Source organism: Erythrolamprus reginae, chromosome 6, assembly GCF_031021105.1.
Source record: "Erythrolamprus reginae isolate rEryReg1 chromosome 6, rEryReg1.hap1, whole genome shotgun sequence".
NCBI lineage: Eukaryota > Metazoa > Chordata > Lepidosauria > Squamata > Dipsadidae > Erythrolamprus > Erythrolamprus reginae.
Window position 1 is genome coordinate 45,454,921 of NC_091955.1, and position 23,039 is coordinate 45,477,959.

Below are 23,039 nucleotides of genomic sequence, written 5' to 3' on the forward strand. Positions count from 1 at the left end.
GCACCAGGGAGCAATAACCAACACGATCGAATCCAGGGTATTCCTATCCCAGGAGCGCTATTCCAGTTTCAGGAACATGGTGGTGACGGTCTGTCGGTATCATTTTGCTATGCTGCGCTTTCATTTCTGAGAGAGATGATTATGTGATTGGAAGAATGCAAAAGGGAGCTTAGAATGGACATAGCAAAATTCTGAGCCATTGGCCAACTCTCTCTGGGGCTTTTTGAATTTGTATTCTCTAGCCTCCAACTGGAGTTTAATTTATTTTAAACTCATCTCTTTATTTTGTTGGCTCCCCATTACTACCACCAAACTATTATTTTTTGAGAGCTGCTGTGGGATGAATAGACTCCTTTATAATTTTTAAATTTACAATATTCTATTGGTTTGGAAGGGGAAAAAATCTGTGTATGTAAATATGCATGGTAATGAACATATAATCTATACCTAATAATTTTTTATATTTATGTAAGGCCAAATACATAGTAGAATCACAAGTGAGCATTTAGTTGATTTTAGTCAAGTTTATCAGAGTCCTCTGTCACTTTTTATTCTTATCACAATTATTTTATACAATGCTGTTCTGTTACTCACTTAAGAAGTTATTACAGTATTCCTGCCATCTACTAGAATGGCAGTATAAGCTTTTAATATTTGAGCTTTAGAAGTCAGTCAGATGTTGAAATATATTGATTTTTCAAAAGTAATAAACAATATGCTAAAATAAAAGACATACATGAATTCCAATATGACTACCTGCATTTTTTAAATTATTCAAGCTGAGGTAAAAAAATTTTAAAACCCTTAGTATATATGGCTATTGCTTTGGCCATTTAAAGTACGCTGGAAATAAGATATTTTATCACAGGATTTCATCATAACTGATATTTCTATTGACAGCTCAATATCCTGAGAATAAAATAATTATTATTAACCCAGTTGCTAGTAACCATATGTAGCTGAAGCAAAATATTAACAAACAACTTTCCTGGATTGTATATTATACATTTTGACTGATTAATGTCAGTGGATTAATGTCAATGTGCAATATTTATTTATTTATTTAATTTATTTATTAGATTTGTATGCAATTTTAAAATGTGAAATGTCTAATCCTTCCCTTGTTTTATAAGATTAACAGATAGCAGGTGACTCGACCTCAGAGTTTTTATTTACTATAATTAACATTTTGGAAAATTAGTCTATTTTCAGTAATTATCTAAATCCATAGCACAAATTTACTGTGTGTAAATGCACACATAAATATAGTTTTTCCCCTCACATTTGACTTGCCTTTGATACATGTATATTTGCAACCTATTTCTTTGTATTGCAGGTTTTAAAGTGATTTAAGATTTACATCATGCGCGAATATAAACTAGTAGTTCTTGGTTCGGGAGGTGTTGGGAAGTCTGCATTGGTAAGTAGTATTCACCTCCATCTTATTGATTTATAAGCATAGGAAATTAATATGTTGCATCCAGAGCTCAGGGCAATTAAACTGTAGATGATTTCTGTGCAGAAGAATATTGTATTCTATTGTGAGATGCATGTTTTATTTGTCTATAAAATTATATATTTATTGGAAATATCTATTTATTTTGCATTTTAAAAATCTAGCTACCTGCAAGCGTTTGGTAGTTAGTAATACTTCCTAAAAATCAGATCATTGGAAGAATTTAAACTGATCTAAATGCAGAATAAATCCCATCTTAGGTATGAAGCCAACAGAATGACCTTGGCCCAATCACACACACACTCAGACATAAGAAGCAAGCAGTAGCAAACCACTTCCAAAATCTTGCCAAGAAAAGTACAGAACTATCCAGGTAGTCACTTGAAGTCAAAAAATAACTTGGAGGTATGCGTAGAAAGCATGAAACTATAGTGGTTAATTCAGAAAACTTTTTTTAAAAATGTCTTCTATAGAGTGAAAGAAAACTTAAAGTCTGAGGATGATGAAAGAACTTACCATAGACCAATATTAGCTTTGTAAATTTAAAGATTACTTTGTTTAAAAAGCAAACAAACAGCACAAAGAACTTTTGCTGTTGATGATGGATTCTCTTAGGAGTATAAAGTCACCTGTTGCATTGTTTAAAATTAGTTTGGAAGGTGACCTCAGATTGCAAGGTATTGATGAAGTCAGTGGAAATCTGGTAGTCTATTATGTGTTGCAAAATGGAATTTTTTATATTTCACAATGTGTACTGTCAGTGATTATGCCATTTGGTGTTGTAGAAAATAAAAACTGTCTTGCTTGGCAATGTAAATTTTGGGCACAGTTGTGTTCATAAGTAGAGGAGGTCATAAGAAGAGGAGTGTATGCAGAAATTTAAAATGTCCTTTTTTTCCTCGGGTTCCGAAAGTGCATATGCATGTGCGAGTGCCCACAGCCATAATTCAATACCTGGTTAGGGCGAAAACAGCTTCCTCTGCCCCTTGGAGGCCCTCTGGAGGCCGGAAATGGCCTGTTTCCCAACTTTTGGTGGGCCCAGTAGGCTCATGTTTCGCCCTCCCTGGCTTCAAAGGCTTCCCTGGAGCCAGGGGAAAGATAAAAACATCCTCCCAGAGCCTCTGTGCGAGCCAAAAATCAACTGGCCAGCGCTCACATTCACATTGGAGCTGAGCTAGGACAACTGCTCATGTGCCAGCAGATACGGCTCCGTGTGGTATTCATGCCATAGGTTCGCCATCACTGTCCTAGACTAAAGCAATGTGAGTTACATTGTCTATTAGAAGGGATATACAGGTAGTCCTTCCCTAATGACACTAATTGGGACCAGAATTTCCATTGCTAAATTGTACGGTTGATAGGCAAAATATAACTGCATACTTAGTGATGGCAGCTTTGTTAGTCTTGCTTATGGAACTACACCCACATTATTTTTAGGCAAGGGCCTCATACTTCTGTCCTATGCAGTGGTATGGCCAGCAGCTTTCTCATGAAAGAGTCCTTTTGGAGTGAGTGGCATATAAATACAATAAATAAAGAACAAGCTAGGCATAACCTAAAAGCAGTGGGAAGAAGTTAATAGTGAAAGTTGGTGGAAAGAAGGTGGCAGAGGGTGGAGGTGGGCAGGGGGGACAAAAAGAGTAAAGATGGAAAGAAATAGGTGGATGGGGGAGTTGAAACTTATTCCTGCAATTGTAGATGATGGCGGGTTACCAAATGCCCAAATTTTGATCCCATGACTGGGGGTACTGCAGTAGCCATAACTTTGAGGACTTGTCGTAAATACCATTTGTTCAATGTTGTCATTACTTTAGTCAATGAACGATCATTAAGAAACAAGCATCTATGCATTAGTTATAGAAGGTCTTTATGCAAAATGTCAGACCAAGTCACTTTAGATTTTTTTCCAATTTTTAATATAACATATAAGTGGTATACAGTAATTAAAAAAACAAACTAATCTTTTAGGGGGGAAATAATAAAAAACAAACACTTATGTGATTGTTTAAGAGTGCCCACCCATAAACTAATGATTTCTTGTAGTACTTTTTCATTCTATGACAGCATTCAGTTTTTTGGAGTAGGAGCCTTATCAGGCTTGGGAATGTTTTCCTTGCAAAAGGACTCTAAATCTGTCAGATTGCAAGGGCATTTCCTGTGCACAGCTCTTTTCAGGTCACCCCACATATTTTCAATTGAATTCAGTTCCAGTCTCTGGCTGAACCATTCCAAAATCTTTGATATTCTGAGGAAACTTTTTTTTAGGAGGCATGCTTTGGATCATTGTGTTGAAAAGTGAAATTTCTTCAGCATTTTAGCAGAGGTCTGAAGATTTTTATCAAAATTCACTGATATTTGACACTCATAATTCCTGAATTGAAGCCTCAGTTCCACCTGAAGAAAAGCAGACCCAAATTAGAATAGAATAGAATAGAATAGAATTCTTTATTGGCCAAGTGTGCTTTTGTCTTTGGTGCATACTGTATGCTGCCACTACCATACTTCTCTGTGGTATACTTTTGTGATACATAGTCTTGTCTTTGCAGCAAACATATTTTTTGCATTTTAATGACCAAAAAGTTCAACCTTGGTCTCAGGAAACCATAACACGCTTTCCCACATTGTTTTGTCAGACTTGATGTAGGTTTCATCAAGTGTAGCCAGGCTTGAATGTTTTTCTTTGTAAGAAAAGGCTTCCATCTTGCTACTCTATCCCACAGCGCAAATACATGAAGAATACAGGTGATTGTTGTCACATGTAATACATAACCAGAAATTCCTGCAATTACTTTAATGTTGATATAGGCCTCTTGGCAACCTCTGAGGCCAGTTTTCTTGTTTTTAGAGGGACATCCAGTTCTTGATAATGTCACCATTGTGCCATATTTTCTGCACTTGTTGATGACTGTCTTCATTGTGTTCCATGATATATCCAATGCCCTGAAAATTTTATTGTACATTTCTCCTGACTGATATCTTCCAATAATGAGATTCTTTGGTGTTTTGTAAGTACTGTACTTTGCAGACTATGACTTTTGCTTTAAATATCACTACAGTAGCCGAACTTTATATGGACTTGATCACAGTCAGTTTAATTGATGGCAATTGTGTACTGAGTACTATTTAACATCAGTTTGAATATGATTGGTTAATTCTGAATATAGCACATTCTTATACAAGGGTGTGCACACTTATGCAACCATGTTATTGTATGTTTTTATTCTTATTTTAACCCATAAAATAATTCAGTTTATTTTTCAATTGAATTTATACAACTTAAAAATTACATTAAAGGTGTAAAAAAAAATTCTTGGTCTAATTTTTTTACATCTCAAAAACATGGCATATAGATCTTCTATAACCACTGTACAGATAATCTTGTTCAACGACCATTCATTGACTGATGTTATGACAACTTTGAATAAATGGTGGCTTTAACAGGCGGTATACACTTTTTATATACACCATATGTTATAGTAAATAATTGTAGAATTGAATGTACAGACAATTGCAACACTGGAAATTCACTGACTTAGATGCGTGTGAGGTAAAAGCATAAATGACCTAACTGAAATTCTGAATTGTCTTTTCACTTACTTAAATATTAACATTTCCTTGGAAATATGGCTTCAGTTTCAGTATCTTTTTGATACTGATATTCATACTTTTTGAATATGTTAATTTTATAATTTGTACGTATGTGTAATTTGTAAGTACGTATGTAAATTTTGGCATTGTCTGAATTTTAAATAGAAATTTAATTATAATAAAGGTGACCTTAGCAGGACAAATTATTTAAAGCTGAGGAATCCTTTGAAGCATTGCTTGTAATTCAGTATGAGTTTAAATTAGTGACCCAGTATTCTAAGTCAACTGCTTAAAACAACTGACAGTAACTTGAGGCTTTATTTGTCCTAAAAAATTTATGAACTTTCCAGCCTTTGAAGTATTGTTAAAGAAATTTCAAATAAAATCTGTGTATCTTATGTACACACTGCCTTTTATTGTAGACTGTACAGTTCGTTCAAGGAATATTTGTTGAAAAATATGATCCAACGATAGAAGATTCCTACAGAAAGGTATGTGAGTTTTTAAAATTATAAATGTACTTAGTACTTAATATTAAGAAAAATAGATTTAATACTTAAAAGAAATACGCATGATGGCCTGATAATGTGGAATTCAGAAGCTTTTGATTGAAAGAACTGAGTGTAAAGAAATGGGAGTTCAAGAAAAACTAGGAAATTGTATTAAAAATTCATAATGTTGGACAAAGTACTGTATAAGAAAAGAGAAGAGTAAGACAATCTGTAACAAATTAATGGACTTGATAACAGTAGCAGTAATTTTGCTTTCACGTTACATAAACCTTTACACTTTAAACGTTTGCCAACTTCTTTGAACATGCCAAGAGCAAACCTTCATACATAGTGGATATATCCTGTAGCCGCCCCGAGTCTTCGGAGAGGGGCGGCATACAAATCTAAGTAATAAATAATAAAATAAATAAAATATCTAATAAAGGCAAGCAACTATTGAGGCTTCAATTAAAATTTGCTTCTGTTCTTTTGACAGCAAGTTGAAGTAGACGCACAACAATGTATGCTTGAAATCCTAGACACAGCAGGAACGGTATGTAAAATGAAGCTACTGTAAAATTTTATGAAATAAAATGGGAGACTTTCGTAATACGTTTTTGCCAGTACGGTGGTACCTCTACTTAAGAACGCCTCTATTTAAGAACTTTTCTATATAAGAACTGGGTGTTCAAAAAAAATTTGCCTTTATTTAAGAACTGTTTTCTACTTAAAAACCTAAGCCCAGAAAAATTTCCCAGGAAATTTGAGAGCGGCACAAAGGTCCGGCCAGTTTCCTGCCATTACGCCTTTAATCCCAGCCATCTCGGGCTTTTCTGGGCTGCCAGAGGAGCCTTTAGGTAGCACTTAAAGAGGTTTTGGCAGTCTAGAGCGAATGAAGCATTTTCCTTTCTCTCAGCGCTTTGGAGAGGGAATAAACCTCTGCCAGCGCCCAGAGAAAAGAAATGTTCTCTTCGCTCTGGGCAGCCCAGAGCAAACAGAATGTTTTCCATTCTGTGGGAGCTGCCTCAAGAGTCCCTCTTTTTTTTTTTAGCCTTAAAGTTTTGGATTTTTTTGATTCCCCTCACCTTCCTTCAGCAGCGACTGTCCTCCTCCTCTTCTTCCTCCTCCTCCCACCCAAATTCCAAGCTCTTATTTCTTTCCTAATAGGTTTGCACGCATTATTTTCTTTTATATTGATTCCTATGGGAAAAATTGCTTCTACTTAAGAACGTTTCTACTTAAGAACCTGATCAGGGAACGAATTAAGTTCTTAAGTAGAGGTACCACTATATTTCTGATTTTAGATATCATGTAGCTTAAGAAAACACAAATTATTTTTATCCCTGTTATTTCGTTAGAAGCATACAAATAATATTCCTAGAAAATAAGACTAATTTCAAGAGGAAAGAGAAAATGTGAAGTGTAAGCTATAGCAAATTATGTCTTCAGTTTAGAAAGATGATTGGATTGGCATTTAAAATTTCAGTTGCGCTACTATTTTTATACTTGGTACGCATTTAAAAAGAGTTCAGATATTTCATAGAGTGTTAGCATTTGACTACTATCCTTTTCATCAGTCACATTTCCCAGACTGGCCCAAGGAATTGGAGAAATCCTTGGTACACTGGCAATAGCTTAATATATTATTCTTATATTCCTGGGTACACATAAGTGTTATCTATGTACAGTATAGCAATTATGTTAAATTTGGCATTGTTTCTACCTAGTTAGGCAATGGATTAATGTCATTTCATCATTTTATAATAAATCCTTAAGAAATAATTATCTATGAAGAAAAAGCATTCAAAAGTTGAATTACAGTGGTACCTCAAGATACGAACCCCTCGTCTTACGAACAACTCATGATATGAACCCGGGGTTCAGAAAAATTTTGCCTCTTCTTACGAACTTTTTTCGAGTTACGAACCGGCGTTCGGAGACAGCTGGGAAGCCGCGCGGCTGTTTTAAAAGGTGACAGCCGGGCGGCGGGGCTTCCCAGCAGCCTCCCGAACGCCGGTTCGTAACTCGAAAAAAGTTCGTAAGAAGAGACAAAATTTTTCTGAACCCCGGGTTCGGTTTGGGAGGTTGCTGGGAAGCCCCCCAGCCCGGCTGTGACCTTTTAAAACAGCCGCGCGGCTTCCCAGCTGTCTCCGAACGCGGAAGTTCGGCTTTGGCGTTCGGCTTCGGGAGACAGCTGGGAAGCCACGCGGCTGTTTTAAAAGGTCACAGCCACGCTGGGGGGCTTCCCACCACCACCCCAAACCCGGAAGTTTGGGGTGGGTGGGAAGCCCCCCAGCGCGGCTGTGACCTTTTAAAACAGCCGCGCAGCTTCCCAGCTGTCTCCCGAAGCCGAACGGCAAAGCCGAACTTCCGCATTCGGCGTTCGGAGACAGCTGGGAAGCCGTGCGGCTGTTTTAAAAGGTCACAGCCACGCTGGGGGGCTTCCCAGCACCCCCCCCCAACCCCGAACCCGGAAGTTCGGCAAAAGTTCGGGGTTCGGGGGGTGCTGGGAAGCCCCCCAGCCCGGCTGGGAAGCCGCGCGGCTGTTTTAAAAGGTCACAGCCGGGCGGCAGCGGTTTTTTTTGCGGGTTTTTTTTTTTGGTTGCACAGATTAATTGACTTTACATTGTTTCCTATGGGAAACAATGTTTCGTCTTACGAACCTTTCGTGTTACGAACCTCCCCCTGGAACCAATTAGGTTCGTATCTTGAGGTTCCACTGTACTTGAAAGAAAGGTCATGTGCAGTTTGAACAAGGACTACAAAAAGGCCTGAGGCAGCCAGCAGGTGATTCACTCAGAGCAGGGCCGATCACACATCGTCAGCAGCGCAGAAAGAAGAAGAGACAGTGAAAGTCATCTGGGATATCTGCGACTTTGCAGACTGGGGCTTCCTGAGGCAATTGCAGCATTGTACCATACTGCTGGGGTTTCCTGGGACAGCTGCGCTTCATGCTAAGGACCTAGGCTGGGACTTTCTAGGGCAGACTAATTTGAAGCTTTGCCCCACACTCCTGGGTGATTATGCTTCATCCTGCAGGGCTAGGCTTCCTAAGGTGACTGCAGGTTTGCACTGTTTCTGGAGCGACCACCTTTCACGCTACAGGCCTAGGGCTTTCTGGAATGGGAATGCTTTACATTGCAGTATTGAGACACTGACCCTGGGACACTGTAGTCATCATAAATATGAATCAGTTGCCAAAAATACAAATTTTTATCATGGGAGGGTGCAATGGTTGTAAGTGTGAAAAATGGTCCTAAGTTACCTTTTCAGTTGTTGTAACCTTGAACGGTGACTAAATGAATGGTTATAAAACAAGGATTACCTGGTCATCTGTATTTCAACAATAATTGCTTATGTTTATAATAGTGATTGATTGAGAATACTCTTAACAAGTCAGTTTGACTTTCCAAACTAGCCAGTTTTGACCTCTCCATTTCTCTTTGTATTACAGGAACAATTTACAGCAATGAGGGACCTCTACATGAAAAATGGTCAAGGATTTGCTTTAGTTTATTCCATCACAGCACAATCCACATTTAACGATTTGCAGGATTTACGAGAACAAATTCTTCGAGTCAAAGACACTGATGATGTAAGTAATGTATTTTTTTCCCTTTTGCATGAAGATGGATGTAAAGAGCATATTAAGTACTCCCCCCCCCCCACCTGTCACCTTGCTGATTTCTCCCATTAGTGGACTGATCATTTCCTTGGCTTTTTTCTTGTTTTATATAGGTGGGGGAAAAACTTTTAAAACTGTGTTTGGCATTTGTTGCAAATCTTAGTTCCTTTTGAACTTGGTTTTTATTTAATGTCTTATCTATTATTTATAAAACATCTTATAGCAGTCTTCTTCAGTAATCTTAGTTGGCTCATAGCATGATCAATAAAACACTGTGTCATTATAACTGATAACCCATACTCCCTACTCACTCACTCATCTTTATCTAACCTAATGTTTGGGGAAGAACAAGGTCTTCCAGGCATTCAAGAAAATTAAAACGGTAGTGTCTCCTCCAGTACTTGAATGGGAGGCTGTTTGAAAGTTGAGGCAGCTATAGGAAATATACTCCTTGGAGATCTCACCTAATAACAGCATATCAGGGAAGAGACCTGAACATTCTCACTCTATCTAACTTGTTGGAGTCAGCATCCTCAGGGAGTGGCAGATATCTTGTGTATGTGATGCTTTAAAAATGCACCTTAAATTGAACTCGGAGAACAACTAGTCAGTATAGCTTGCCCAGCATTGGTGTAACATAAATAAACCGTGGGACATTCAAAACTGCTCATTGTTACCTGTTTTAATTTGCGAAAACTCTTCAACTTTTGTGTCAGCAGATTACCAAAAATTATATGACGTGTTATTAAAACATATATAACAATTAACATTCTTTGCAGAAAGATACTACAGATGTTTTAAAATTACATTGCATCAGAAATTCTCTGATGTATTGCCTGAGAATCCAAACTATGGGATTGACTTCGCCTTCTTCCTTTTAGAGATTGAATCTATTATAATTTACTGCCATGCCTCTCCTGGCTGATCCCCGATTTGATTCAGTCTTATATCCAAGAAGGACATGTATAGAAAGAGATTCAGAAGTTGTCATGCGGGTATCTAGATTCCCTGGTGCATCAGCTTATGCTGCACAGTTTCATTAAGAGAGCAACTGATTTAAAGCCTCCAGTGGTTCACAGGTATCCCACCTGGGTCCAATCCAAGTTCCTGCAAGCACTCTTCCTGCAACCTTTTGAACTATAACGGGAGACTAGCCTGCGATACCTCATATGTAAGATAGCATTCCTCATGGCTGTTACTTCAGCCACACGAATTTCAGAACTGAAATTGTAGTTAGTTTATGTAAATTTGGGTTTTCATAAACTAACTTGTATAACGCATGTTTGCTTGTTTTGAGATTCAGTTGCTACAGATTCTGTCTGAATAGACCAATTTAACCTCCTCCTTTTGTACTAGTTGCTCACTTTTGTGTTCAGGCCCCATCCAGCATTATTCATTCCTGAATTTTGTTTATGCCCTCCTTTCAACCCACGATTTCCCACCATTTTAAAATAAGAATTTGTTCCAAATTTCTCATGATTTGGATAACGAAACTTAATTTTTTTTCCTCATTAAGATCCAAATATGTCAAAATTCCTTTAAATTAATTGAAATGTCAAAATATTCTTTTTTTAGTAAAAGCACAAATTTGTCAGGAGGTATTAAATAATAACAATCAAATTGAGGTCACAGTCGAATATTCTTTCCATTGTTACAGTTAATAAATATGTCCAATGACATACATTAAAATCAAGAAAATTGAAAACACAATACACTTTTTAATTTTATTGAAAGAAAAATAAGAGATAACTTCTATTGTCATTACTGTGAGCATCACTGACAGTTCAAGAACCTATATCTACTATAATCTTTACTGTTTAATTCTCAAATAGTTTATTTTTAAATGTATTTAATTGCTTTTATAATGCCAAATATCTAATAGCAATTCAGTAAATCATGTATCATTTTAATACATAGACATTGTTTTGCCATTTTAGGTTCCAATGATTCTAGTTGGCAATAAGTGCGACTTGGAAGACGAACGAGTTGTGGGAAAAGAACAAGGACAAAATTTAGCAAGGCAGTGGAATAATTGTGCATTTTTAGAATCTTCTGCAAAATCAAAGATAAATGTTAATGAGGTAAAGAGAATAAAGTATTTATAATATTTTTATTTGTCCAAGGCCCACCTCCTCATCATTAAAAGTATTTGTGAGTGTTAATTGCCGTATATTCCTTTCTAATTTAAAACATAAGACATTTTTGTTTCAAAATGTTGGTTAATTCAATGTGCTATGTTAATCATTAATTTTAATAGTACTTAAGTGAAGACTGGGAATTCTGGTTAACTAGAACAATGAAGCACGATGAAGAAGATTTTATTTAATAACATGCTTTTAGCGTAAACCCTTTTTAGAAGTTTAACTTGGGGTTATATAGCCTGCGTTTATGAATGAATGAATGAATGAATGAGAGAGAGAGAGAAATCACTTTTGCCTAGTTGGTTTTATCTGGGAGGAATATTTGGAACGGCATACAATTGATAACTAAATATCTTGAAAATAAATTTCTCAAATAAGTATCATTGTAATACAGTGCTATATAGTTTTATAGTAGGTTATTCCCTTCTTCTGCAACATTTAGAATTTCATAGTTGTGCAAGTGATGCATTGGTGGTTTTGATTGATGGTTTTGTGTGAGAGGCAGGCACGCATCCACATATGTACACACAGCTTTATTTGTGTGAGCAGCAGGCATGCCCACACACTGCTTGGGTGAGTGAAGCTACAAGCACCAGCACTCAGCGCCTGCTTTAGTGGACTGCAAGCACCAGTGCCTGCTATTTGCATAAGTCAGGCTTTGTGCAGGCACACCGACCTGTCACTAATGTGGCCCGGTTGTAAATAGACTATGACCCATAGATTGATGATCCCCGCATTACAAAATATGTATAACAGGATTTAACTTCTATATTAAATGAAATTAATTCTTCTTTACAGATCTTTTATGACCTTGTGCGACAAATTAACAGAAAAACTCCTGTGCCTGGAAAAGCACGCAAAAAGTCATCATGTCAGTTACTTTAATACATGTATGTACTGTAGCACTGAGCCAGGTAAGATTGCAAGTGGAGCATAGCCTACTATAAAAGTTATTTCTAGTGGTAAATTATAAAATAGTCTATCAATTTATTTAAGTACTGGTGGGACATAAAATACAGACAGTCATAGAAGATAAGCTAAAATGCTCTGGGACTTTGGAATTCAAACCGACAGGCTTCTGCCACATAATATCCCAGACTTTCAGTTGTTGATAAGGAAGACAAACTGGAAAGAGGACTTGGCAATACCTGTAGACAGCAGAATAAAGAGAAAGAATGGGAGAAGATAATTCAAAAACCAGAAATAGAACGAGTGTGACGAAAGAACGAAAGGTAGTACCTATAATAATAGGCACCTTCATTGCAATTCCAAAACAACTGCAGCATCACTTGAATGTCAGCAGCATTGACAAATTCACCATCAGTCAATTGCCAAAAGGAGCTTTACTCGAAACAGCTTACACTGCAATGGTACCTCTAACTTCATCAAACATGAACATCTGCCTATTTCATGTCCTTGATAGGTGGATGAAAATACCAAATCCAATCGGAACATTTTTGCTGCCTGCACAAACCATATATACGAATACATAGATTTAGCAAGATGCATATCTTGTATTCTATCTAATAATTAACAACAGTGAAAAATAAAAAATGTTTTGGGATGCCTTCGCAGAATCACTATATCTATAACCATAAATGTTTAAATAACAGTACAGATATTATCTATAAGTATAAATAAACATTTAAGTAAATTAAAAACAAAAATTTACAGGAATAACCACTTTTGAGTAGAATCTCACATTGTGTGGTATTCGGAAGGCCATGTTTGAAAAATGGATAGGTTCTGGGTAAGAACAAAGAGGGTAACTTTCTCAGCCACCATCTACTCTGGGGAATTCTGGGAGTTGAAGTTCACAAGTCTTAAAGTTGCCAAGGTTGTGAGATCCCTGTTCTAAACTTTAAGCAACTTTAAGATGTATGGACTTCAACTCCCAAAATTCCTCAGCCACCGTCCTATTTCCTTATGCTGGCAAACTAGCACAAAAGAAGTGTCTTGAGCTACAAGATTTTAAACATTCTTGTCTTGTAATTCATTTCAGTATTCTCTAAATCAGATTATTGTTCCATTTTCCAAATGTTGGACCATTGAAATCTTGTGTTCACGACTAGTTTTCCCCCAGGGAATAAAGGGACCTCCAAAATAAAGATATTCTCATAATTCAAAAGGTTTTCTCTCACAGATTAGCCTTCTAGAAACACTCTGGTTTGGAAACAGGCCTCAGAATATTCAGAATATCCCTTTTAATGCTGGAATAATCTGTTAAGGAACACTCCACCAAAGTTATACCAAAGGTATACCAAAGTTATACCAAATACCGATACTTAGAAGCTAAAGGTTTCTAGGTTGTGCGAACAAGTAGATTTTTTTTCATAATTAGATTCATTTAAAACATCCATTTCTAATTAATTCTTTTTTATTACTCATAATGAATAAAGTACATCCTAATAATTACTTAATTTTCAAAATGTGTTACATGTTTTGAATGCTTCAAAATATCTTTAGTATACTAAAAGCTTGGTGAAAATTCAGTACTAAAAAGTATAATTTGAAGTGAATCTCATGTTGATGTTTCCATTTTACACACATCTTTAATGGTAAAACCACTTGGATTTAAATACTTTTGGAAATTTTCCTGGGCCTGTTTCTTTAATTTCATCCTTTAAAAAATATACATCTATTTGATGTTCAATGAACCATAAGCATTTTCACTAAAATAATTTGCTTAACTTTGTAAGGATTGCTTATATGAGAGTGATACCATTTTGTTATTAGGCATCACTAAGATGAACAGAGACTAATGCTCAGAAAATAAGATTAATTTATTATTAGTAGAAAATTTAGCAGCTATAAAATAACTAAAACACACAATTGGGTGATATCTAGTAACCGACTAGTGGACTTCCCTGGAACAGAAAGAACCGTTGTACCTACCTGAACGGTCTTCTCGATGCTCTGGAAGGAGAGTCCAGGATGGGTTAACCCTCAATCTTATTGGTTGAGACTGAGTTATAAATTAACATGTTAATTAGGCACCGCCCCTTGCCTGCCCCCAAGGGTTCAGTTTTAAAAAACGAAGTCATTAATATCCAACACAATTTTATTGAACCCTTATGAAACATAACGATTAGACAAAACACAACCCAAATCCCTTGAATCAAACGATTACTTGGGTGGGTCTGGACTCTCCTTCCAGAGCATCGAGAAGACCGTTCAGGTAGGTACAACGGTTCTTCTCCACTGCTTCTGGAAGGAGAGTCCAGGATGGGATATGCCCCAGTTCTAGTCCAAGGGTGGGAGAGTGCAGATTCAGGGATTAACAGTAGAACAAACCGTCTGCAAAACTCTTCTCCCAAAGGAAGCCTCAGCTGAGGCATACGTGTCCAGTTTGTAATGCCGGATGAAAGTAGAAGGCGCAGACCACGTTGCTGCCCGGCATATATCCTCAGCCGAAGCCTGGGTCCTCCAGGCTGCTGAAGTGGCTGCACTGCGAGTGGAATGAGCAGTGATCCCCTGAGGTAAAGTCTGAGTGGTGGTTTCGTAGGCTTCAGCAATACACTCACGAATCCAGCGACTGATTGACTTGGGGGAAACCCCAAGCCCTGATTTAGTCTGTGAAAAAGAAATAAACATCCTTTCGGACCGCCTAAATGGCTCTGTCCGTCGAATATAAATTTTTACGGCTCTCCTGACATCCAGTTTGTGCCACCTGAGTTCTAACGGATGATTCCCACCAGCACAAAAATCAGGCAACACTATCTCCTGCTTCCTGTGGAATAAAGAGTTAATCTTGGGCAGGAACGCTGGATCTAACCGTAGGACTAGCCTGTCAGGATAAAATATACAAAGATCAGAACGTACAGAGAGCGCAGAGATGTCTGAAACCCTCCTAGCCGAGGTCACAGCCACCAGGAAGGCTGTCTTAATCGTTAAGAACCTAAGTGGTATGGACCTCAATGGCTCGAACGGTGGACCAGTCAATGCATTTAACACTAACGACAGGTCCCACGATGGAAAACGATGGATTGTGGGAGGATGAGTGTTCGCAGCGCCCTTAAGGAAGTCCTTGACCCAAGGATGGAAAGATAAGGATCTCTGCTCCCCTGTTCTAATAATTGTGGACAAGGCTGCAACTTGTCTCCGGAGGGTATTGGGGGCTAATCCCCGATCCAGACCCGCCTGGAGGAACCCCAATACCTGCAACACCGAAGCCGCCTCCGTGTCAGTACTGTTCTCCTGGCAGAACTTACAGAAGGCTGACCAGGTGGCCTGGTATATTCTCGAGGTGGATGGTCGTCGAGCCGCCTGTATCGTTGAGATGATGTCATCAGGTAAATGATGTCCCCTCAACCTGTTCCGCTCAATCTCCAGACGGTCAGTTGAAACCACTGGGGTTCCGGATGATTGACCGATCCCTGGCTGAGGGATATCTCTCTGTCCGGGATCCTCCACGGTGGGGATGTTGAAAGAGACACTAGATCCGAAAACCACGGTCTGCGTGGCCAGTACGGAGCGACCAGAATCACCTCTGCCCTCTCCCGCAAAATCTTGTCCACCACCTTTGGTAGAATCTTCGTCGGCGGGTAGGCGTAGAGGAGACCCTGTGGCCAGCGGGAGGTGAGAGCATCTACTCCCTCCGCCCTGGGCGAAGGGAAACGGGTGTAAAATCTGGGGAGCTGCGCATTGGTGTGTGTCGCGAACATGTCCACCAGAGGCGTACCGAAAATCTCCGTGATTCTTTGGAACAATCGCGAATCCAGTTTCCATTCTGTCGGGTCGAGAGTGGTCCTGCTCAGCCAATCGGCCTGAGTATTGTCGACCCCCGCGATGTGCTCCGCTGATAATGATGCCAGATTCCTCTCGGCCCAGGTGAAAAGGGCCGAGGCTTCCTGCATGAGACGTCGCGACCTCGTACCCCCCTGATGGTTGAGGTAGGCCTTGGTCGCGATGTTGTCCGTCAGGACCAGAACATGTTTGTTTTGAAGAAAAGGAACAAAGTGCTGTAGAGCCAGGAAAACTGCCCTGAGCTCCAGAAAGTTTATGTTTACCGGGTTGAGGTCCTCCCTGGACCAGAGGCCTTGCGCGCACTGTTGGCCAATATGCGCTCCCCAACCCGAGAGACTGGCGTCTGTAGTTAGAGTGACTAGGTCGTGCGTGCTGAACGATAGTCCACGGCACAAGGCTGGGGAGACCCACCACGCTAGAGAGTCCTTTACCTCCTTTGGAAGACGAACCCGCATGGTGGAATGGCTGGTCCGAACCTTCTGGGCTGGCAGTAGAAACCATTGAAGGCTCCGAATGTGGTGTCTGGCCCACGGAATTATCCCGATGCAAGAGACCAAGGTCCCCAGCACCTTGGACAAAAAGGCCAGAGATGACCGTTTGTCTCTCCGGACGGATGAGATGAGAGCCCTTATGTTCTTCCTTCTCTCCGGGGAGAGGTACACCATGCACGAAGTCGTGTCGATGATGGAGCCCAGATGTAGGAGCGTGGTAGATGGAATCAGCTGACTCTTGGGCACATTGATGGTAAAGCCGTGCTCCGTCAAGGTCCTCATCGTCAGGGCGAGATCTTGTTGAGCCTGGGCACGTGATTTGGACAAGATCACGATGTCGTCCAAATAGGCCATTAGACGCACCGATTGTGCGCGCAGGCTCGCCGTGAGGACGTCCAGTAGCTTGGTGAATGTGCGGGGCGCTGAAGAAAGGCCGAATGGCATGGCCTTGTATTGGTAGTGTACGCCCTCGACACAAAAACGTAGGAACCGTCGATGAGGAGGATAAATCGGTACATGCAGGTACGCCTCCTTCAGGTCCAGTGATGTTAAAAAGTCCTGGAGGCGTATTGCCGTCAGGATGGTCTGCAACGAGTGCATCCTGAATTTCCTGTACAGAATGTACAGGTTTAGTTGCTTCAAATTCAGGATCAAACGGCAACCTCCCGATGATTTTGGCACAGTAAAGATCATTGAGTAGAAACCGGTTCTCCAGTCGTTCTGCGGTACCGGCTCTATGGCCTGTATACGCAAAAGGTGCGTTATCTCTTGAAACAACTCCTGACTCTTGGCAGGGTCTCGAGGTGTTGGGCACTGGATGAAACGGTTGGGCGGGGGCTGAAGGAACTCTAATCTGAGGCCTCGCGACACCGTGGCTATAGCCCATTTGTCCGAGGAGGTGGCTCGCCAGAATGAGCTGTAAAGGCGGAGCTTCCCTCCTAATGGTTGGCCGTCTTGGAAGTCATTTGGGGCGTTTGAAGCCCCTCTGGCTAGTGCCTCTAAATGGGCGTCTAGCCTGCTGATATCCTCTGGTTCTGTCTTGGAACCCTGACCGGTCATTTCGAAAGGAGGAGGGCTGGTTGAATCGGCCCTGCGAGTATGGCCGCTGGTTGTGGCCTGATCCAGAGGAGTTGTCCCAACGAAAGGACTGGCGTCTGTTGTACGGTGTAGACCGCCTGTCCTGCCGCCTGTTGGACCTGGGGAGAACCTTCCTCTTATCCTTATCTTCAATAAGGACTTTATCCAGCACCTCCCCGAAGAGGTCAGCGCCGCGGAAAGGGGAGGAGGCCAGGCGCCACTTGGATTTGGTGTCAGCCTGCCAGTTCCTTAGCCACAACAGGCGTCTGGATGAAAGCGTTGTGGCCATCCCTCTCGCTGAAAATTTGGCGGCGTGGAGAGTAGCGTCAGCCGAAAACTCCGCTGCGGCTAGCAGTTTACTCAAGTCCTGCCGCAGCCTACCATCTTCCGGTCCCAGTTTTGACATCATTTCTTCAATCCATGCTATGGAAGCCCTATTGAAGAAGGAAGCAGCGGCCGCTGCTCGAAAGCCCCATCCAGACATGGCATGCGATTTCCGGAGCAGGATCTCCGCTTTCCTGTCCTCGGGTTTCAAATTATCCCCGGACTCAGCAGGAACCATGGCATTAGACACCAGGTTTACCACTGGGTGGTCAATTGGTGGAAATTGGAGTAGATTCTCCAGCTCTTCATCACAGGTATAGAATTTGCGTTCCAACGCTGAAGGGCCTTGAGCTGCCGCTGGCTGCTGCCATGGTCTTTTGGCGTTTTGTATAAATATATCTGGTGCCGGGATATGGTCTGTTTCAGGTTTGGGTTCTGTCAGTAGGATAGTTGACCTTGGTGTTTCAGCGGCTTTTGCAGGACCGGGGAGATCCACCGCTAGTTTTGCCTTGTGTAATAAAGTCCTGAACAAGGCAGGCTTAAAGAGTCCAGCCACTGAAGGTGGCTCAGGAGTTGTCTCATCATCTGACAAGTCATAATCCTTGTCGCTGTCCTCCTGTAATGTTCCCTCTGAGAACTCCAAACCTGAAAGGGGCGGTGCAGACCACAAATTCCGGCCTGGTTGATGGGGCTGTTGGCTGCATTGTTGCACCCCCGATGCTACTCCTTGTGAGTATACATTGGTAATCATCTCCTGCAGGGCAGGAGATAAATTCTGCCAGGTGTCACTCTGATTCCTGAGTCCAGCAGCTGTGGGGGTGAATGAAGCAGTTGGGCCTACAGTTGCTTGAGGCGAAAAACCCCATGAAGGCCTTGTATTGCTGGCAGACCCTGGCCTGTTTACCGGCATTGGGGCCTGGTGAGTAAGCTGGCGATCTGGGGACCAATCTCTGCCTGGCAACAAATCCCCTTGAGGCATGGAGCGTGGTGTTAAGGCTCCTGATGGTAGATGGCCTGGGATAGGTCCTGTAGACAGGGAAGGGGCCTGGAAAACAGTCTCCAACCTCTGCTCGAGTGCCTGAATCCTCCTTTCGGCTTCTCTGAGAGCTGAGGAGGAAGTCCCCTGCGATTTGGGCTTAGATTTGGCCTTATCCTTGGCCTTAGCCACTACATCTGGGCATGCCACCTTCTCTGGCCCGGGGACAGTTGGCTCCATGGTACTCACAGAATAATCCTTTGCAGGAAACAAGGCAATTGACCAAACACAGCTCTGCGGTGAAGTAAAAACTACCGACCGAGGCTTTTTCTCCTTCCACAAAATGGCGAACGGTCTTTGCCCACGAAGACTCCACCCACTCATGCCATTCCTCCAACCTGATAGGAGGACTATGAGGAGAGTGAGGAGGCAGGGGGGGGGTTCCCGCCAATTTTCTCCAAAAAAATGGCGGCAGTAACCGTTACGCGGCCCGAGATGTAATCCAAAATGGCGGGCGCGAGTAGTGAGGGCGGCAATCGCCGTTGCCCTTCATCCCCCGGCGGCTATCAGAGAACCTGAGGTCCCCGAGCCGAAAAGCCTGCAGCCGCGGCGGCCGATCGATCCCCTGTAGCCCGGGGAGCCGCCGATCATATGGGAGGCTGGTTAATGAGGCCGCCGAACATATGGTCCTCAGCGCGCGCGCGCGCGCGCGCGCCTCTTGCAACAAGGGGCCTTATTCCTTGGCCCTGGCTCTGCCTCGAATGGCGGCGGCCGCAGCGGCCGTTCCGGCGGCGATCCGCTCCTAGCGCCGAACAGCTGATCGGCTGGCGGCGAACGATGGCGGTAGCGGCGTTATGCGGCGATCCGCTCTTAGGCAGCCTGGAAGGGAAGCTTCGACCTTCCAGCTCCTCCAAACAGCCTCCCAGTGGGGGGGGCGGACCCCCCCACCTTCGGCTGCAGCCAGGTCTGACCGCTGAGGTCAGGGACCTGAGGCTGAGTCCCCCTTCGAAACGGTACCCTCTGAGGGAAGAGGTTCCACAGGGACAAACGATGGGGGTGGTGCCCACTGAGGGCAGAGACCCCTACTTGGCAACTGCATCTGAAAAACAGTAAAGTAGAAAGGAGAAAGAAAACATGTTAGTAAAAATATTCATTTTAATGTACTTAATTATCACATTAAATAACTAAGCAAAAACTCATAGGTCTCATTCCAATGACTGAGTTTTAAAAACTGAACCCTTGGGGGCAGGCAAGGGGCGGTGCCTAATTAACATGTTAATTTATAACTCAGTCTCAACCAATAAGATTGAGGGTTAACCCATCCTGGACTCTCCTTCCAGAAGCAGTGGAGAATACTGTACTTTCTCTCCTCTGTCTTTCTGACACCCCAACAAACTCTAGAACAGATATTAATAATGTAAGATGCAGTGTAATATGGAGTAGAATCCCCCTTCGTGCCTCATTTGACAAATTATTTTTGTTGATTGAAGTAGAGCAGCATTTTATTTAAAATCGTATTTTACCGAGCAGTTAAATATTTCAAAGCAGCTCACAATTCCTGGGTTTTATAATTATCTCCTGAAGTTTTCAAAGTTGAATAAATATTATTGTACCATGCTTGCTACATTATCTTGAAATAGTAACATCTTCTAATTTAACCAGCAGTTGTTTGTTCTTAAGTTACAGCACAAGCCAAAACAATATTTTTATTTGATTTCCAGTTCTTTATCCAGACCTATTAAGCTTGGAAGTGCTTACGTTCTGTGCACTTTTACTCTTCTGTTAATTAAATAAGCTTCATTACTATTTGTTTATTTATTCAATTTTTAATGCCGCCTTTCTCCTTAGACTCAGGGCAACTTATATGTTAGCACTTTTTAACAGAGCCAGCATATTGCCCCCACAATCCGGGTCCTGATTTTACCCACCTCGGAAGGATGGAAGGCTGAGTCAACCTTGAGCCAGTGATGAGATTTGAACCGTTGATCTGTAGATCTAGCAATCAGCTTTAGTGGCCTGCACTACTGCACTCTATCCACTGCACCACCTCGGCTCATTATCTCATACTATCTTCCTGTTCATTCATTTTGTGTAATCCATGTTATACAAATAAAACTAATGCTTTTGAAAATTTAAGAACAGGAGTTCTCTTTAACTATTTAGGTAAATGTAGCAACTAATTCTCTGTTTGACTTTGTCACAGGTCTGAAGAACTGTTGCCGACTACAACAGTGCCAGCATTCCAACTTTATTAAAACTACCAACATCTTAAATGGACTTTCCTGTGGTGGTACCCTTATAAAATGGATGACAGCTACATCAGTTTGCACATTCTAATCACTTTCCAGTGTCAAGAGATTTTTACGTATACATAATCTAAGTGTATACAACTGGTAAAACCAGAGCCTACATCCAGTATTACCAGTGAGAGACATTGTTCATCTACCAATGTTGTACATGTATGAAACCTGTACTGTATACTGCAACAAACCCCATACTTCCTTTTGGAGAGTACAATAATGTAAATCATAAAAGCACCACTATTTTAGCATAATAAAAGAAAGTCCAAAGAGCTCCTATATAGACTACTCCAGATAACTTTGCTTCATTGGTATTTGTAGCTTATTGTAACTTTTTTAAAAAGGAAAACAGGATCATCATTGTATTGTACAAAAGCGCTTTGATTAACACAACAGCTATATAGTTTTTTAATTTTAGGATAAAAAAAACCTGTGGAGACAGTGAACTAGTGTCTTTAAAATGAGTCCTTTCAGTATAATGTCTCTCTAAAGACATTGCCTTTAATATCTGTTGGGAAGGAAATGTCCAGATTTTTCAACCTTTTATCGTATGTTTCCTTTTCCTTGTTTACATAGGGAACAATGTTTATAGTTGTGTGTACAGTGGGGGTCTACAACAAGAAGTGTATATTTTAAAACAATTTTTTAATGATTTAACAATTTTTTGTAAATCATTTTTGGGCTTCTGCAGCTGTAGATTCTCACTGTGAATACCCTTGCTTGCTCATGCATAAGTGTATTTGCAATACCAAATATACAGGTTTAGTACTTTTGCCTGTTAGTAATTGTTTTACATGTGTAACATTTTGGTTGAGATGTTAAATGGACGAGTACTGTGGATGTGAATGTGGGAAGTAATTTTAATCATGTGTAATTGGTCCCAAGGCCTAAGTTGCAGTAATTACCTTTTTGCAGATTTATTTAACAATGCCTTGTTGCTTTGTATGCATTGTTCGGGTGTAAAGATTGCGTGTAAAATCCAACAGGGAGCCACAGTATTTAAATTGACAACCTAATGTTACAACTGCTTTGAGGTGGCCAAATGTAAACTAAAAGCCTTAATTAAAAGTGGTGCAATTTTGTATGACTTAGCATCAGTAGTTCAATAAATTTGGATTGACATGCAAGGGCTTGCATTACAACTACCTGTTCTGTAACAGATTGTTTTGTGTAATGTTTTAATGATCTCATTAACAAAATGTTAACATGATACAAAGAGCAGAATTTATTCTATAAAGAATCTAAGTCAGATTTATACATCTCCAACCTCTTTTACCACTGACCCAATTCGTAGCCCCCAACTAGTATCTTAACTCCACAAGCACAAGGCAGCATAGTTCCCTCTAAGCTGAGCAGTGAGCAATCGCTCACTTAAAAATCATCATCAACTCAGAGTTTTCCAAACCTGCCCAGAAGTCGAGAGGGAAAGAGTGAGAGGGAAGGACAGAGAGAGGAAGAGAGAGAAACAGATAGAAAAAAGAGAGGAAGGAAAAGAGAAAGAAAAAGAATGGGAGTAAGGAAGAGAGAAAGAAAATCAAAATCTAGTTTGAAACTAGCTCAACTATTTAAGTGGCATTTTGATATTGATAGAGTTGCCCTATTATGAGCTCACTGTTATAGACACACAGTACAGTATTTTATTTTGAAATTCTCTGAGGCAAAACAGGGTGGGTTTTTTATTTGTTTGTTTGTTTGTTTGTTTATTATTTCTGTGCGGCCCAGTCCCGAAGGGACTGCCGCTCAGACACGATACTTTTCCGCCCACCCCCCAAAAAAATTAGAGGGAACACTGCAAGGCAGTATAGCTAGTGATGAAACGTGGGA

At 40.9% G+C, this 23,039-nt stretch overlaps 1 protein-coding gene across 3 annotated transcripts in view; it reads left to right on the top strand.

Annotated features, from left to right (window-relative positions):
- Positions 1-22,360, top strand: part of RAP1B (RAP1B, member of RAS oncogene family) — a 37,512-nt gene extending 15,152 nt beyond the window's left edge. For all 3 annotated transcript variants that reach the window (XM_070755667.1, XM_070755671.1, XM_070755672.1), the window contains 7 exons: positions 1,337-1,420; positions 5,467-5,535; positions 6,032-6,088; positions 8,990-9,130; positions 11,098-11,241; positions 12,100-12,215; positions 21,119-22,360. In XM_070755667.1, coding sequence (XP_070611768.1) covers positions 1,364-1,420; positions 5,467-5,535; positions 6,032-6,088; positions 8,990-9,130; positions 11,098-11,241; positions 12,100-12,186 — 555 coding nt within the window. In that variant the 5' untranslated portion in view covers positions 1,337-1,363 and the 3' untranslated portion in view covers positions 12,187-12,215; positions 21,119-22,360. The remainder of the gene's footprint in view (positions 1-1,336; positions 1,421-5,466; positions 5,536-6,031; positions 6,089-8,989; positions 9,131-11,097; positions 11,242-12,099; positions 12,216-21,118) is intronic.
- The last annotated feature ends 679 nt before the right edge of the window (positions 22,361-23,039 follow it).